The 18,748-nt window shown below is 41.3% G+C and overlaps 1 protein-coding gene and 1 long non-coding RNA gene across 3 annotated transcripts in view; both read left to right on the forward strand.

Moving 5' to 3' along the window:
• kcnn2 (potassium calcium-activated channel subfamily N member 2) overlaps window positions 1–16,601 on the forward strand; it is a gene marked incomplete at its 5' end in the record, with an annotated part of 33,954 nt that extends 17,353 nt beyond the window's left edge. For both annotated transcript variants that reach the window (XM_080756366.1, XM_080756367.1), the window contains 5 exons: window positions 507–648; window positions 2,053–2,163; window positions 2,358–2,485; window positions 9,998–10,067; window positions 13,856–16,601. In XM_080756366.1, coding sequence (XP_080612492.1) covers window positions 507–648; window positions 2,053–2,163; window positions 2,358–2,485; window positions 9,998–10,067; window positions 13,856–14,131 — 727 coding nt within the window. In that variant the 3' untranslated portion in view covers window positions 14,132–16,601. The remainder of the gene's footprint in view (window positions 1–506; window positions 649–2,052; window positions 2,164–2,357; window positions 2,486–9,997; window positions 10,068–13,855) is intronic.
• The window catches only part of LOC308310198, a 200,911-nt gene that overhangs the window by 154,835 nt on the left and 27,328 nt on the right, over window positions 1–18,748 (forward strand). The window lies entirely within an intron of this gene.

Below are 18,748 nucleotides of genomic sequence, written 5' to 3' on the forward strand. Positions count from 1 at the left end.
CCCCCAGACACTGATACGGACGCAGCTCTATAGGGTCCCTCGGCCCTATGTTTCCCCAGCTTTAGGGTTGTGGTCGTTGGGTGTTATAAGGGCCCTTTTATACTTGGTTGTCAAGTACGGAAAATAGCGGATCTGCGAGTTCAGATCTGGCACGCAGAAATGCATTGGGAGCTTGTAGATCGGCTATGTTTGGTTGGGTGAGCATAGGGCTGATCGGGGGAACATATAGTCACGCTCGGCGAACACATGCATGGATCAACAGAGATCTTAATTAGCTCATGTTGCATAGTGACGAAGTTAGATGAGAGCTTTTCACCCTTCACAAACAGATGAGGTATCATCTACCATTTTATTTCCTCAGATGTCATTTATAAGATCATGTGCTGACGGAAGTCTTTTAACTCCTGAATTAATCATGAATGGATAGGGGAGTTGGAGGATGGGGTGGTTGATTTGTTCCCATGTGCCTATATAGGTTTTGCAAGCTAATGCATTTTTTATTACAGATATCATGACAGCCAGGACATAACCAGCAACTTTCTAGGGGCCATGTGGTTGATCTCAATCACTTTTCTAACCATTGGATATGGGGACATGGTCCCCAACACATACTGTGGAAAAGGAGTCTGCCTCCTGACTGGCATTATGGTGAGAAGACAAATGTATAGTTCTAGTGATGATGATACAATTTAATAGAATTCAATCCAGTAATGTATTGTGTCTCCCTGAGCGTATACTTGGCCTAAGATTTAGACTCGATTCTGACAGTTCAGGAATCCGGGTCTTCATCAGGAATTCTTCAGTTCAGTTCAGTTCAGTTTATTTTGGTCGTAGAATGAACATTACATTGATTACATTTGATCATTATATATCTTAGTATTTAGACCAAAAAGGTATAGGCTGAAAATACAAACAAAATACAGGGAAAAAATAAAGAAAAAGAAAATAAAGGTTATTCTACAGCTTTAGCATTACTATTATCTTAATGACTCTGATTATATACTTAATAAGTTATGGAATCATTCCTGATGAAGACCCGGAGGGTTCGAAACGTTGATTGCTGAACTGTGTACCAATAAAACTACTGGGAACTTAACATCGGTGTGCGGACATCCAACCTTCTTCCTGTAATGAAGGCTTAGACTCTCGTTAATTGAAAATGTCAGAATCGATAAATAGGCTACATCTACGAGAGACTCTAAATCTTAGGCTGAGAGCATACTCATGGCAGCCATTTATGCGTGGGTATATATGAGGCCATCTGGGAATCAGAACTTAAGGTCACCATGACCCTCAGTGTATGTGTCAAAGTGTCCCCGAGCAAGACACTTAACCCTGCTATCTGATGGGAGCCATCGGCTGGGTGAAGCAATAAAAAACAATTTCCCCTCATCCAGGGACCAGAAAGTGCTACCGTTTTCCTTATACTTGTAAATGTGGATCCTGAGGCTAGGACGCTAGACAGGGAGGCTGATCTTTGTCACTGCATGTGGTCTAATCCTACGGGCTGGAGGAGTAGGACGGAGGTCATGCATCCTCCTCGTTGGTAGGTCAGCCAGTAAGGTACACTATCGGAATTAATTGGCAAAGCCCGGACGGCCACCTACTGTAGGCTGCCGAGCCAGCCTGACAGCGTGCCGCCAGTTCGACTCCCGATCCTGTCAGTCTACTTTCAACCTATCGATAAAGGCAGAAAAAGCCACTAAAAAAGAAAAAAATAGAAGAAAAATAATAATAATAATAATTATATATATATATATATATATATATATATATATAGTCATCTTGCCTTTTTTATATACCTGTGTGTGTGTGTGTGTGTGTGTGTGTGTGTGTGTATATATATATATATATACAGGTATATAAAAAAGGCAAGATGACTAAATAGGGAGAAAGAAAGTTTGTGATTGATGGTTCCATATGCAGATTCCATAGTGCTCTTTGTTTCTGCTTATCGTAACTTTACAGCATTATTCTACCAAAACAACGTTTGACAAACAAATTAAACGTATACAGTACGAATGCCATGCTTATAGTTCTATAATATTACAGGGTGCTGGCTGCACGGCCTTGGTGGTGGCTGTGGTGGCAAAGAAACTGGAATTAACGAAAGCTGAAAAACATGTCCACAATTTTATGATGGACACCCAGCTAACAAAAAGGGTAAGTAAAATCCATCCAGCTCGTCAACTTCATAACATCACAGGCATTGTTTCATAATTGAGCTAAGATACTTGAGTTACATTTTATTTTATTTCATTTCATTTCATTTCATTTTGGCAGACTCGAAATAAGGATGCCAGATTAAAAGTAATGAAAATAAATGGTGTTTGTTTTTTTTCTTCCTGGTGGTTTAGGTGAAAAATACAGCTGCGAATGTTCTCAGGGAGACTTGGCTCATCTACAAGAACACCAAACTAGTGAGGAAAATGGACCATGCCAGAGTCAGAAAACACCAGAGGAAATTCCTCCAGGCCATTCACCAGTAGGTACCACCCGTCCCTCTCATCTTTGATGCCAGTCATGTTGGTATACAATGGGCTCTATGCACACAGAATAACTCTTCTTCCGAGCCACTTCCCTACTTCCTTCACAGGTGTTACCGATGATACTAATTAAGGCGCTCTGTTCCATTTAGTGTACAGTGGTTCTCAAACTTTTTAATTTCAAGGAATCCCATAACTCTGAGAGTGTACAAATGGAACTAAATGGACCCGTAACTCAGAGTTATACACACCTGTACGGGGGCCATTTGTCTCCAGTGAGCCACCATGCACAATAGCAGCACTGGAGCACCCTGACGTGTTTTAACAGCGGGCGACAGCCAGCCGAATTTTCCAGAAGTGCATTATTTGTCTATGGCACCCGGCAACTACCGTGGATAGCAGGCCAATAGGCGGAGGAACGTCGCCCAAGAAGATAAAAATAATTCAACTTTTTCCCCGGATTGCGGGCGATTAGGCGATGTGTCGCCTGATGCTCGCCCGCTGTTAAAACCACCAGAATGGAACAGAGCCTTAATTAGTAACATCGGTAACACCTGTGAAGGAAGTAGGGAAGTGGCCCAAGTTCTTTCCAAAATGGTGTGTGTGCATATAGCCTATTCTAACCTTTTGTCCAGCAGAACGTTCCTTTGGCAAACCAGTGGAGTACAAACCTGTAATCTGAATTGTTTGACACCTGTAGCAAAACAGATACTGTTGACATTGAATGATTTTTGTATTCATATGCTTCTTTCACCTGATTTACTTTATATGAATGAATCTAATATAAAGACAATTAGCTGACATGAACATATATTCTTCAAGGGTAAACGGTGTAAACATTTACAAGCATTTTCTTGGGCTATCTATCTATCTATCTATCTATCTATCTATCTATCTATCTATCTATCTATCTATCTATCTATCTATCTATCTATCTCCTGTCAGGTTGGTGATTGTCTGTCCTTGTGCACTTTAGCTGTGGGTCAGATATCAGGCTGACACATCTTCTACTGGTTGCTCAGACATTTACCTGTCAGTGAGGCTCTTAGTGGGTCTCCTGGGACCTCCGATGTCTAATTTATGCTGCATGCACAATGGCATCGTGCGCTCTGAAAATAGCCGACCGCAAGCTCAACATGTTTCAGATACGATGTGATGTGAAGTTGAACTTGTAGGTCGGCTGTTTCCGCTGTGCGACATCAAGTATGAATCAGGCTTGAGACTTACCCATCCCCAAAACAGTATTCATTCAGTATTGACACGTCTTCATTTTGGTCAGTTTTCTTTTTCAAGTATGAGCTATCTTCAACCTTATTTCAGTAAGTTGTTGTAACCAAGATGCTCAATGCTAAAGAAAAATCTGCAAATCATAGACTTACACCACGATCATGGCTGGTTAGTCACAATTCTCCCCGTTTGTTTGGTTTCTTGTTTTCTTTTTTAGTTTGTGATTTTATGTATGTAACTGGGTCTGTGTGGTTTCCCGTGTGAAACTTTGATTTGCTCATGTATCTTTTGAATGTACATTGTTTGTTTTCAAAAGGCATTAAGAGTTTCAATTATATGGAAGAGAATAGTGCCTGCTGCTGCAACCCCCATCCGAGATATTGCCATTTATTATGGTTGCTTTGTCAAGTTATTATGTCCTTAAGTGTTGTATTCGGGCTATTTGTGGTGCCGATGATGACAACATCTTATGTCCACCCCCTGTTCTCTAGGACAACCTAATAATGGAAATCCCTTGAAGCTAAAGCCAAATCTACAAAAGAACCAGCTTCAGTGGTTAAAAAAAAATAGTCCCTGCTGTGTACGCAAGGGGAAATACTCAGCATTTTGTCTTTCCGATATCTTTTGATACAGGGCAGATGTATATGTTTTGATTGAGATTCAGATACAGACTGAACGATGAGGGAGTGTGTGCATATTTGATTATTAATTAAGTAGACTGGCCTACTTAATAATCTTGTAGAGGCAAGTCTTAACTTTTAAGGCTAATTCATATTATGTGTGAACAACTGTGTTGTATGTCCAAAATGCTGTGTTCTCAACTGAATAATGTGTTGACACGTTTATAGCAACTGCGGTATGTTGGTTTTATTTTGGTTGAAAATATGTTTTTATTGTTGTTCAAAGCCTTTTTAGGGCCCAAAGGCTTCAAAGTGCATCATTGCCTAAAGTTTAGGCAGAGTCTGTGGTACAGTGTCTGTGTTTAGATACAGTCTCTGTACAGTCTCTGTGTGTACATACTAGTAGTCTCTGTTTAGATTACTCTATCTAGAGAAAAACAACAAGCCAAGTGAAGGGTTCACGAATGGACAGTTTAGAGCAACTTGTTGTGAGGCTACTGTAAATGTCAAGTCAATTATCATTATCTCTTTCTTCTTGATCAAAGCTTGATCAATGTTAATATTACTGAAGAAGGTATGTGAACGGAAGTCCACTACAGCCAGGCGTATGGATGTGAGGGGACTGGATCAAAACCTTCATCAAATCATGCTTTTAGTGTGGTTGATTCTCTGCAGCTCTCTTTGGAGCTGTCTGCTCTGTAGGTTTTCAAGCTTTCTACATGCTCATAAAACGTAAGCTTGGAGATCTTAAAATTGTTTACCAGTAAGACGCCTGAGGGCAGGAAGCGACCTCGCCCGAGGTCGCGTGCACGCATCCGCCTCGTTGACGGCAGATTGCTGGCCGAGCGCTGGCGCTTTGGCATGGGGGGTGTCAGATCAACATGGAATGAATTATGTACTGGCCATATAAGGAGCATGGCTTGAGTGTACATGGTTTGATGAGGTCAGATCAACATATGGAATGTCAGAACAGGTCAGCTCCATACAGTATATGGAGATCTAAGGATGGGGTCATTCTCTTGAGTGTACACTGCAGGGTTTGATGAGGGCCCAGGTACGGCCGAGCCTTAACTTTCGGGCCTGTTGAGAACACTAGTTTTCGCCGGCTGGCAGGCCCGTCTAGAGTTTGAAATTTGAATGGACAGGTATAAGTCAAAAGGGAGACATTTGGCGAAAATAACAGATTTTACATGCTCACAATGTGTCAAGTTGCAACATGTTGTGAGCTTGTGGATCCGCTAGATTTAGATGATTAGGTATAGGTCTGACTCTGCCTGAATTCGAAGGAGTAGAATAGGAACTGATGGAACGTATTGATGGAATGTATAGATGAAGGCATCTACCTGTAGATCCAGTCCAACAGTTAAATCAGAGCAAAGGGCCACATTCAAGATGAAAGGACCTTCCGAGCTGATCATTTATGACATGCAGCTTGTGTTCCACGTTGGTATAATAAAGTACTCAGCGCTGGAATTATGAGTGCGCTGCGTCTCCCTTAAAGACCTCGCCGTTTTTTCTGATAGCCAGCACCTCACCACTATTGGGTGTGCGTGCGTTTCCACATGTCTCTAATACCGTATAGCCTACTGCATGTTTTTATGTATGCACAACTGTATGGTTAAAATATTTTGAAAATCATTGTCGCTGCTGTTCAGAAGTGAGAAGACAGCAGAGCAATGGGGGTTGCAGCAGCCTTAACAGATTTTTGCCATCTGAATATGTCTATCTGATGTTGTAATAATTCATTTGTCTACTTTATGTTTCCTTTTTTTCCTGTTTGTGTCAACACTATGCAATAGAGCTCGAAAGTAAGTCTTCGCCTCACGTGTAGCTGCAGAGCTGTTGTGTGTGCATGCTAACAAGAAGCTTGTCTTTGAAATCAATGAGATATAATGTGACTAAAAATTACACTCCCTCAATCGATAAGTGAAATTCATAGCTCACAAAATATGCTTTGGGCTTGCAAAGGCTGCATTTCACGCGACGCAATCATCAATTTGTCAAGGATCTTTCATTGTATCTACTGGTATTTTTAAATAGTTGGCATGTCATGCCAATTTGACAAAAAACGCTCAAAGCTTTCTTTCTTTAACACTTACGAAGAACACATTTTACAACACATTATCAACAACTTACACCCTGTTACTAAGATGCAATACTGCGCACTGTAAAAACAAAAGAGAACTACTATTGATGCTCCTAACGTGAATTTCAATTATCTGTGATGGAGGGTGTTTTTCATTCATTGTTGCATGAATGTCATGAAAAACCTGATCTTTAATCAGAAAAACCACTGATTAAAACTCCAAACAACTGTGCTTTCACGTACCGAATGATGACGGTTAGAGCTTGTTAGCTCGTTACCTGCTGTATAGCAAGCGTATTCTACGTATATCTCTCAGTCTCAGAGGTCATGTTACGCCACCCACTTGCCAGTCATGGAGTAGTCACACAGTTCTGGGCTCGGGTCATCTTTCGGATTGTGGAACCATTGTTGACGCCTGTGACTACATTTGCAGCAACGCCCACGTCCTTTCTCTCTTGGATGACTTGTAGTAGACAGAGCAACAGCTCCTGGTCAGTCCAGAACGTACAGTTTACAGTATATTTGATTCTCATTTTTTCTTTTGAGCCGAATCTACACTGTAAAATCCTCAGTGTTATTTAAATTCTGAGATTGTACAATGGAACCAAACGGTACATTTTGTTCCATTTGTACACTTACAGAACTATCAATCTTTTAGCTGAGACCCCCCCCCCTCACCACAGGACAAAATGTTGAGAACCTGTTATTGCATCAATAGGCACAATAGCAGTACTGTATGTAGGCATGATGATTGATTGATTGAAATATTTATTGACAGTTTGCAGAATTACAGTACATTTCAAGCACAAACTCAATACAAAGACTGTTAACTGTGAGTGGACGACCCAATAAAGCATTTCCACTTGTTTACAAGAGGGTCCACCTTGTTCAATTAATCAAAACATTTAGAGACATACTACAAATAGACCATTATGTTACATTTATGCAACAATATGTCTTTCAATATGCTGTAGGGAAATATGACTGTTTTGCCAATAATGACGCAAACAGCCTTGACACACTACTAGGCCTACTATTCCTTGGGTCTGCTGTCCTGATCCCTTTACAATGTCCAAAGAGCAATATGAAGGGAGAAATAACACACCGGCAGAATGTTCCTGTTAGCTCACGATCTGAGAGGATGTGTCAAACGGGAGTATATGGCCCCAAGAGAAGGTTGTCCTGATTTTCCCCAAGAGGCAGCAAATATGACAGTGTTAGTCTCTCTCAGCACTATTCAGCAGCTACTCGGGGACAGCATGTCTTGGACAGGAACCAGCCTTGGAATGTGCATCCTGTCCATTAGTCTAACCGGGGAAAAAATTAGCATTAGTCTTCCCACAATGAGGTAAACAGTGGTCATGTCAAAGAAAGCAACCCAGGAAAAATATAGGATGCAGCACTATTCTCAAAGGGGTGGGGGGGGGGTTTCGTCTGATGAATAGCAAAGCGAAGGTTTTAGAGCGTCCAACTGGCCAGGAATAGTGAAACACATGGCAAGTAGACTTATGCTTCCCCAGTCTGAGCCTAACTTCCACTTCTCAACACCACCATCTCTGACAGCTAATGGTCATCCAACCGTGAAATGCACAATTCTAACAGATCTTACATCAACCTCAAAGAAAAGGCATTCATTCAACACAATGAAAATCACCATTTTAGACGGCCTCATGTTCCCTTTCATTTCAACAGACTACTTGAATAATAAAATACCATTTAGTATTCTCTAGTTGTGTTAGCATCTGCTCTGTGTGAAGCATTTTGCCCCCCCTTTCAGTTGTGAGGATATTCGCCTGTATTATCCTTGGTTGCTGTGGCGCCCTCTGTTGGCCTAACTTTTTTTGTCATTTTTGCTCTACTTCTGACTGTCTTCAAGGCACTTACAAAAATGAGCCTGCACTGCATGAGATTGGTGAATCTGCTCTAATAATCTGAGATCCCCTATGGCCATTCTTTCTTTCTTGATTTATGCTACTGTCATCAGTTTCACACAGTCTAATATACTTTTAAGAGGATTCAGGTTTTAGAGAAATATCTAGACGGTTTTATCAGACAAGACAAACCGCTGATCTCTCGATGTTCGGTTGCAAAAAATAGGAGATCTAGAAGATGGACTATTTTCGGTGTGTGACACCCACGTGAAAGTAAGTATAACTCGGGCATAAAGAGCTGGCTACTCATTGAAGTTATAGTGCCTGCTACAGCTGGCTTGGCCTTTTATTGTCCCCAGTGCATGCATGGGTGTGGGCAGGGAAGCAAAAGAATCCACCCTGACATCTTAAAACATAAAGTCCACTGCAAAATCCAAAGTGAAAGCGTATAAATGGACCGAGTGGTGAATTTCTACACTCTCTGTGCGTTCATCAGCACTCAGGATTTTGCAGTGCGTGGTCCAGACTCCAGAATATACTGCACAGTTGCAGTTTCCAAACCCCCCAGAGACCCTGTCTTTAGAAGCCTAATTAAACAAGGAACGTGAATTATTTAAGCCTGGTATATGGATTAGGTGAGACTTTGGAAATAGGATATTTGGGTTATTGTGTGTTCCATATCACCAGTGTATTTATCCCACAAATCAATATAATTGATGAGACCACAATCTCATATATTTTTTTTATCATAACAGCAATGTGTTTGTTTTGTTTGTTTGTTTTCTATCCAGAATAAAATATACAAGATTACTATAGGCTGCTAAACTGATTAAAATGTTAAAATGCAAACTTTGACTTTAGTAATTTAATCCAAATGAATGCACTTCTTAGTGTCATTTTAGTGTCAGGGATTAAAAAGATAGTGTTCTTTCTGCGCTTTATATGTGGCCTATTGGATGTATTAATGAAATAACTAACTAACTAAATAACTAATAACTAAATAACTAACTTTAGTGTGTGTGTGTGTGTGTGTGTGTGTGTGTGTGTGTGTGTGTGTGTGTGTGTTTTATAAACTGGTATGTCAAGAAATCAGGAATGTATTAATACAGTGCATTTAAATATAGGTTATGATATCATAACCTATATTTAAATGCACTGTATTATTCAGAATACACAGGCCCTTATACAGGTCCATTTGGTTACATTTCAGTTAACACTCGGGATTTTACTGTGTAGATCTTCCCCGTTCCTTCATTAGATATTACTACAGGCTTGTAAGGATGTTCAGATTCTCCTCTAACCAGTTACCACTTGAGCCCCAGTATCAATATTCTGGGGTGAACATTAGCAACAAACAAATAAACAGACGATCTACAAGTCACGCATTAGTGAGCTTGTAAATCGGCTGTTATTTTGTGTTGAGGGCAGGAAAAAGCGGTCACAGAGCCAAGCCAACTCAGGTCCAGTTCATTAAGTCTAGAGGGTTTAAGTGGCTACGGCAGATTTCTCTTTTTGTGACCTTCTTTCCACTTGCATGCAGCTGAACCAACGGACTGACCCCCCCTATCAACCCTTGCATTCTCTGACACACATTCTATATGCATGTCCCTCATAGGAGTGTCCTCCGTGTGTATGCTTTGTGTGCACAAATCTATTCAATAACTCTGATAGCATTATTTATTGGGTTCTGAATGGTCTTGTGTTCAGATTGAGAAGTGTTAAAATGGAGCAACGCAAGCTGAATGACCAAGCAAACTCACTAGTGGACCTTGCTAAGGTAAGCTAGACTAACAGTTTACTGTTGGTTAATTGGCATTTGCATTGTACATTAAGGATGTCTAACTTGGGCATCTAACTTGAAGCGTTGCATTCATGGTTCGTGTGACTGTGTGATGGTATTATAAATGCATGCTAATTCGTTAGATTAATTTGTTTTGTGTAATGCAATCACAAAGTCTACAGGTGTCAAATAAACAGACAGGCTTTTATATGGTCATGAACAAAAGGTCAAGCCGTGTGATTTAAGTTTTTTTTTTGCAGTGCACTGAGGATCTATGAGGTTTGCCACGTTTTTTGCCACGTTTTGTATTGCAGTGTCAATGACATTATTCATGACAGGTAGGCTATCCCTAAAATAATTCACAGGAATCAAAGATACAGACAGAGAGAGAGAGAGAGAGAGAGAGAGGTTCAGTAATTCTCTACGTTTTGTTTCACTTAATGTAGTGTTTGATGATTGTCTCTGGATGCAATTTAACAGAAGTTGACAAACCGTAGGGTGTGATCAGGCAGTGTGCCAGCCTCACAGCCTGACACAGCAGAAGGCAGGGAGACACACCGTGATCTGATGATTCAGCCAGAAGTAGACAAGAGAAAGAAAGGCTGAGTGCAGTTTGGACAGTATATTTTCAAGTCAAGTAAATATACTCAAGTATTCAAAAATACAAATTGCAAAGTACATTTTCATGTACAATGCATTTCTGTATTTACATTTAAAACATTTCCCCCAAAAGGTAAGAGAGAAAGAAATCAGACATTTTCAGATTTTATTTTATTTTATTTTTTACGATTTGCCAGGGGGAGGTAGTTTTGAGACCAGGATTACTGCATGTTTTTTGTGAGGGTACCTACCCTAGGGGACACGGGGAGAACATGCAAACTCCACACAGAAAGGCCCTTTTGCCAACCCCGCCTCTGGTATGGGCACTGATGACACGGAGGAGAGAACACGTCCCCAGTGCCCACAGCGTCCCCTGCAGCGGGAATTGAACCGAGGACCTTCTAGCTGTGAGGCGCCAGCACTACCGACTGTGCCACCGTGGCCCCATTTTCAGGAATTGTATTCATCTACAAACTCACAACGACTTGCACTGCGACCTTTGTGAGCTTGTAGATCAGTGTGCACTACATTTGTAATAGTAGTTAATTCAAGATAGCCTATTTTTTTTAAGTTTGGGTCCCAAGAGTCCCTTTCCTATAAATGTAGTGGAGTCAAAAGTACAATATTTATGTGAGTAAATGTAGCCTAAAGTAAGTTACTGTCCATCGCTGGCTAAGTGCTTTGACATTCAGGCTATACTTCCACCACGGCCAAATTGGTTTGAGGCCAACAAGCCATGAAACGTATTAGTTAATATCGCCTAATCCTCCGGTGTTGTAAAACAGCGGCTCTAGTAGGGCTGTGACATTGGATAAAATGACTCATAGCCAGAACGAAGCATCATCTGGCCTTTGAATCATTGTCATAATGGCTTCTCACCGTCAGAGGGCAGTATAGCATTAAATCATAATCTGAATGAACGCTCCCAGTGGATGAATGAAACCATATAATGGGGCTTAAAATATCTTTGGTAGCCGCATAGCCACTGCAGAGCCCTGTGCAATTGTTGAGGTGTTTGTTTGGCTCTTCATTTAGCCTACCAAAACAATATTGTATTTTCTTAGCAGCATTTTATTTCACACTGAAATGAGGCTGCACACACACACACACACACACACACGACACACACACACACACACGACACACACACACGACACACACACACATACACACACACACACACACACACACACACAGAGCCCACGAGTAGCCCACATAACTCTGATTCAGTTTGTCATTTTGGTCCGTCTCTGTTGCCTCGATCCTTTACCCATTTCCTTTAATTTCGTCATCCAGAAAGAGTTTGATCGTTCCAGGCAGTGGCTTTGTTGTATGGCTGTAGTCACAGTGGATCAATATATGGTCCTGATATGCTTGCAGCAGCATTTTCATCCTGTGCTCATTATAGCCTATGTTCTTTCATGCTTTACTACCAACAATAGACCTGTTCCCTGGGTTTCCTCTGTGTTATGGCATTTCTATTTAATATATTCCAACTTCATTCAATAACTGTTTACAGACCAGGCCCAGACTTGAATTTAAGCAGCTGCATGTCAGTGTCCATTTCATTTTGCAATATAATTATCTATGTCAAAGTAGGAGACCGGACAGACGTTCAATTCAATTCAATTCAATTAATTTAGAGGGGTAGAGGGGGAATAGGAAGAAAGAATAGAAGAGAGATAGACAGGGTGGGCTCCGAGGGGCCTGGTCCACATCTGGTCGAGGTCGTGCTCTGTGAGGCCGGGTCCACGGTCACACTTCTGATGGGCTCCATGAAGAGGCCTGGTCCACGGTCACACTCGGCAGTCAATTGGGGGTTAATATTAGAGGTCCACGGAACTGCGACGTGGAGGACGAAAAGAGACTCCGGGGAGGGATTCCCCGGATTTTGGGTTAGTGGCAGGCCTTACTGGAGCCTATATAGTGTATATTACAAGCAAGCACTGCTGGGAGACAAACCCACACAAACAATGTACGACCATGGTATTTAGCAGATACAGTACACAACACAGGTGCAGGTTTTTGGCAGGAGGTTCCCCTTACTCAGTTCCCACCCTTATGACTTTGTCGGGTGAGCGAGTACTGGAGACAAGTCTAGCTATAGGCTTTGTCGTAGAGAAAGGTTTTCAACCTAGTCTTGAATGTGCAGAGCGTGTCAGCCCCACGGACCGAAGCCGGGAGAAGGTTCCACAGCTGAGGTGCCTGGGACCTAAACGCCCTGCCTCCTATTGTAACTTTTGATATTGTTGGGACAGTAAGCATTTTTGCATACTGTAAACGCACTGGTATTCGATTTGGTTTGTAGGGATCGATGAGTTGACCATGTAGTGTTAGGTTAAATGGTTCCGAATATTTATCTATTACAATTACAATGAATATTTGGTGAATCATTAAATCTACTGTAGGTAAGGTCATGGCTAAGCCTGATTAGGTGTTGGGTGCCAAAGAAAGCATGCTTCCTATTGTGTAGTATGATGGAGAATTGGAGTATAAATGAACCATAAGTTGCCTGAATGGCTGTCAGCAGCCCGTTGGTCCTCAATGGATCACTAATATCACTATGATACAGAAAAGCAACCCGTCCCATTACTGCTGCCTCAAATGAGAAGAGGACAAGGGAAGTTATGGATGCCATTGCCCCCAAGGCTATGTCAGTGATTACTCACCTAGTGAATGATACCTCGATCACTACCCACCCAGCAGCCTCCCATACTCCCATCTGCCATCTCCTCCTCCTCTTGAGTCAGCAGTCTACAATGTGTGGTCTGGAAATCTTAAAGCATGGTATATACAATACATAATCAAATGGAATCCTCCAACCTCCGAACTATAAGTATAATGGCAGAAGGGTTCTTGAGGGCTGTGCTTACAGTTCCCTCTTGGTTTCTGTAGGTGTACATTCTGAATACATTCATTATTTGTTGATAGTGTTTCATCCTTGGGAATGGAATTAATTTCATGCCCTCTTAATTTTTCAAACACTAATAGCCAAGAGTGTTCTGATGACTCAGAGCAATTTCATCCCTTTTGGATTAGTCTAATGAAGTAGTGAAGTACCAGCAAGTACCATATTCCTACATTTGTCTTTTTGTCTTGAGTAATTGACATAATGCCGTAGAGACCTCCGTCACAGTTCAAAGGCGACAATGCTGAGTGCGTTTCCTTTCCCTCCCCCGGCCCAGACTCAGAACGTCATGTACGACATGATATCAGACCTGAATGACAGAGGAGAGGACATGGAGAAGAGGATCGCCCTCTTGGAGACCAAACTGGAGACCTTGCTGGGGAACTTGCAGGCCTTGCCGGGCCTGATCAGCCAGGTGATCAGCCAGCAACACAGGGACTTCCTGGAGGTGCAACTCCAGCCGTATGACAAACACAGCCCTGAGCGCTCACAGTCAGTGTCCAGACGGAGATCGTCCTCCACAGCTCCCCCCACCTCTTCAGAGAGCAGCTAGAGTCCAAGGGGAAGGCCTCCACTGAAGACTTTTGCCATCATATGGCCAAGTTGCATTTATCGTAAAGCCTTATGGTTTCAATATGTATTATCCAAATTCTGATGACAGAATCCAAGGTATACCGGGGGACAATGCATTTTAAAAGGATAACTTCATGCTGTTATTTGTTTTTTAACTATTAACTGTTTTTTTTAACTATGTTGTTATCCTTGCTCTGGTGACATGACCATGAATAATGGCGCTTCCCTCAGTAAAAACTAAAATGCCGGTTGATGGTGGCTATGTCAGAACTGTACTCCATCTCTATGCAGAGGTAGCCTGTTTTAGGTGACGAGGTTACCAAGTGTTAAAATATTGCACTAAAATAGTGCTTCTCACAGACTTTGTGCTTCTGCTGGCTTGATTCAGATACCGTGTTCCTCAAAGCAAACCGGAAAACCATGCAACCTGTCAGTCAGGGAGAATAACAGCTATTCTTTTATTGAGGAGAAGTGCTGTGTTTGATGGACTAAACTGAACTGACAACAGGGGGCAGAAGAAGGTCGCTCCTACACACTGTCACTCAGAGATAACTTATAAAGCTTGAAATGAGGAGGAAAATAGCATATATCTTTTAGGTTAGAAACAGCATCAAATATAGTGGTTTTCCTTTGCAGAGTACCCCTGTAGAATGACTATTTTTGGGGCAACATTGCAAATAAATTAATCCTCTAGTCAAAATGAATGCATCAAAATCTGTACTTGCACTTACTTTTTAATCAATGCACTTCAATACTGACTGACGTATGATATAACAATACGTTTCTCATTAAAAGAAGAACATTTTAGATGTTTGGGCATGGGTTTATTAAGCCTAATTCACCCTTTGCTGTGTGACCATGTAGCTTGTCAAAAATAAGTGATTTCAACAGAAAAATGTGAGGCATTATGTCAGTTGAAAAGTTCTGGCCGATATATCCTTATTATTATTTTACTTTTTTTCAGTATTCTTTCTGCAATTATATAGCTGATGTGTCTTGATTTTTAACCACTTTCATCCTTGCTTCCCTATTTTGAAAGGTTTCTAAATTAAGCTCACAAGTCTCGAGTTGACTCGTGAGCTTGTAGTTGCAAGTTTTGCAACTACAAGTTTTGCAACTTGTAGTTGCAAGTTTTAAAGGTTTTTAACAGGGCTACAGTGATAAAATAAAGAACAATTTATGTGTGTATTTTATATTTACTTCAACAATCTGTCAAAACATCAATCATTGATGGCTAATTAGTGTCAATTTGGGGGTCCTTGACATGAAAAGGTTTGGGAACCCCTGGTCTAGGCCTCACCAAAATCGTGGTTCAGCATCGAACCACCAAATATGGCATCGGTCAGACTAGTTATTTTTGACAAGTCACACGGTTGTACGACACAGTATGAATTAGACATTATTGTCAATTCTCAAGTTGTGTGGATGAATCAAGTCAAAGCATCACCTTATACCGCTGTTAACTGAAAGCTACTGAATGATCATAGACATTGAGTCCCCTCTTTTCTCTCTGTGTCCTACCTCCTGTCCTTCTTGCCTGCATGTGCTATTTATGCTCGCTGTCACCCCAGCCGGGCAACATTAGATGAATGCTGATCAGTTATTACTCACTGAAACCATATCTACCTTTTAAAAAGAAAATGCCTATTTTTATATTCCAATGGGGACAAGCACACCTCCTACACCTACGCAGATAACAATTGGGAGTTGTGAATGAACAGATTCAGTATTTCTAGCACATGGCTCATGTGTTGGACAGGAGTTAAGACACACAACATGTTAGCCTATTAAGTTCTCATGTCATGTCAACCTGACTAACCCTATCTAACAATCACATTATACTTACATTCAGATTATTATTTTTCAAGCACTTGCATCGAATAACACTGTTGATTGAGTTGGAATGTAAAGAAGCGTGGGGTTTGAAACCTAAAGGTTGTGTGTGGCCTTTATTAGGTTGTGCATTTTAAGTCAAAAGACTCAAAACCCAGCAAAAACTTATCGTAGGCCTACTCGTATTTATTCAAATACTCTCCTGGGTCTCCCTCTCTCATGTGGTCAACATATGGGTTAGTTGTTAAACATTTAACATATATTATAAATTATAAATATTTGTTATCACACCCATTGCAAGTTTTTTACGCACGAGTTATACATAGTTGCCACACAGAGGGTGTCACACAGAAATAACCACTCTATAAGCTCACATTGTGTTGCAGTGAGCTTGTAGATCTGCTATTTTCGATGTGACACCGGTGCGCAACCAAGTATGAATCTGGCAATAGTGCAGTGAATAGGTGAGTGGGCCAGTTGTGTGATGGCTACTTATCTAACCAGCTGTACTAATCTTATTCAACCAATAAACCCCACTAACCAACCAACAAGAAGAATGATGGATGTTCAGTCCAGGAATTACTGCAACATAGAAACCAATGAGAGATTATACTGTATGCGAACAAAATATTAAACAATAAAATTACAATATTTAACAACCTGTGTGACTCTTTTTGTTGGAACAAGATAACCTGTCAGTTAGTTGCTGTATTTTGGTGTCTGTGTGTGTGTGTGTGTGTGTGTGTGTGTGTGTGTGTGTGTGTGTGTGTGTGTGTGTGCGCGTGTGCGTGTGCGTGCTGGTGCGTGCGTGCGGTGGGGTACACACTTGCATGCTCAGTCATTGACAGTTTAATACACACCATTGACATTGTTTATAGTCAATGTTGTATAATGTATCTATCTATCTCTTCCTGTCTATGTATTATTGCGGCCGGAGGAAACCTTACGCTTTTGGCACCTAACCCACAATCTCCGTCACTCTGTCACGTCACCTAACTCAAATCCCCGTCGCTCACCCCAGGCAAGCCCCCCAGGTGCCCAGGTCATCGTGACATCAGCCCCATATATGGTGCCTAGGTCATTGTGATTTATTGGTCAAATTTCCGCAATTTCCAATTTGTAAATTGCGGAAATTGGAAATTGCGGAAATTGTGGAAATTGGAAATTGCGGAAATTGGAAATTGCGGAAATTGAAAATTGCGGAAATTCGAAATTGCGGAAATTGCGGCAATTGGAAATTGCGGAAATTGGAAATTGCGGAAATTGCGGAAATTGGAAATTGCGGAAATTGGAAATTGCGGAAATTTTCAAATCCCATGCCAAAGCGACCGCACTCGCCCAGCAGTCTGACGTCGCCTGGGTGAGGTCGTACTGCTGGTGGCAGATCGGCGTGTGCACCGATCTGCCCCAGCAGTACCACCTCCACACTCTGATCTGCCACCAGCACCTCCACACTCTCACGGAGGAGACTGCCGACGAGTGGCGCCGTCTTCTGGCCAGAACTAGAGTTCAAACTAGAGTTCTCAACAGGCCCGGAAATTAAGGCCCGGCCTATACCTGGGCCAGGCCCCAGTACAAACCCTGTACATTCAATACACTGCCCCCGCTGCCACCCTTAGATATCCATCATATCCATATATGGAGCTGACCTGTTCTGACATTCCATAACTTGATCTGACCTCATCACACCCTGTACACTCAAGATACGCTCTATATATGTCCAGTGCATACGACCATTTCTCGCCCTCAGGCATCTTATTACTGGTATAGTTATGTGTTCTTGCTTACTGTAAATCGCTCTGGATTAAGAGCGTCTGCTAAATGTCTAAATTGTAAATTGTCTCTTGCGGGTCGCAAATTAAATGAAGCAGAGGTGTTTACCGTGTTTTGCTGAACTTTATACACTACCATCTTATGATCTTTTTATTTTTGCATGTGGTACAACTGGAATGGCAAGTTGTAAAATTATAACAAATCACATTTGCTATTACACAGAGAAAACCTGTAGATGGAGGCAAAACAGAGAAATGGCTACCTTTCAATGTAGATACACATTAGGGCCTATCATGTTTTATGGATAAAGCTTATAATTCACAAGGAGGGCCAGTTATTAGATATATTCTTTATTGACTTCATTTGGACACTTGACTTTATTTATTTCATACTCGGTTAAATCATTCTTAACCATTAAGTTAAATTAATTATTTAAAATCTATTTTAACGTCAACATCTTTATTGTCACATGATCATCACATGAAAATAAGGTAAGAAGAAATCAAGTACAGTAACAGCATGACATAGGGTGCACATATGAACGATGTGGGTTGTGGGGCTAGTTCACACTGTAAAGCTCAATTCCTGTAATTATCTCTTTCTATTGGGGACTGATTGATTTATTAATATTAACACAGTACATTTGAAGTACAACTCAATAAAAAAACAGTTAATAGTGAGTGGACGACACCATAAAGCATTACACTTGTTTACAATAGGGCCCACCATTTTCAATTCATCAAAATTCATCAAGGACCAACAGTCGAAAATGTAGGCTATTGATTTGCTTTAATATCAAATATTTCATTTCAATTGCAACCACTGGAGGGCGACAAAACGACTTGCCATTGAGCAATAGGTGGTACACTTAGAGGTGGTACATTGGGACTGATCTTGGATCAGATTTACAATGACATAAAAATATAGATTCATAACGTACAGTCTGACCCTGAGTCAGCTCTGAAACTGGAGCCTCCTGGAGGGGGGCGTG

The sequence above is a fragment of the Protomyctophum bolini genome (assembly GCF_963924005.1).
Source record: "Protomyctophum bolini genome assembly, chromosome: 22".
Classification (NCBI taxonomy): Eukaryota; Metazoa; Chordata; class Actinopteri; order Myctophiformes; family Myctophidae; genus Protomyctophum; species Protomyctophum bolini.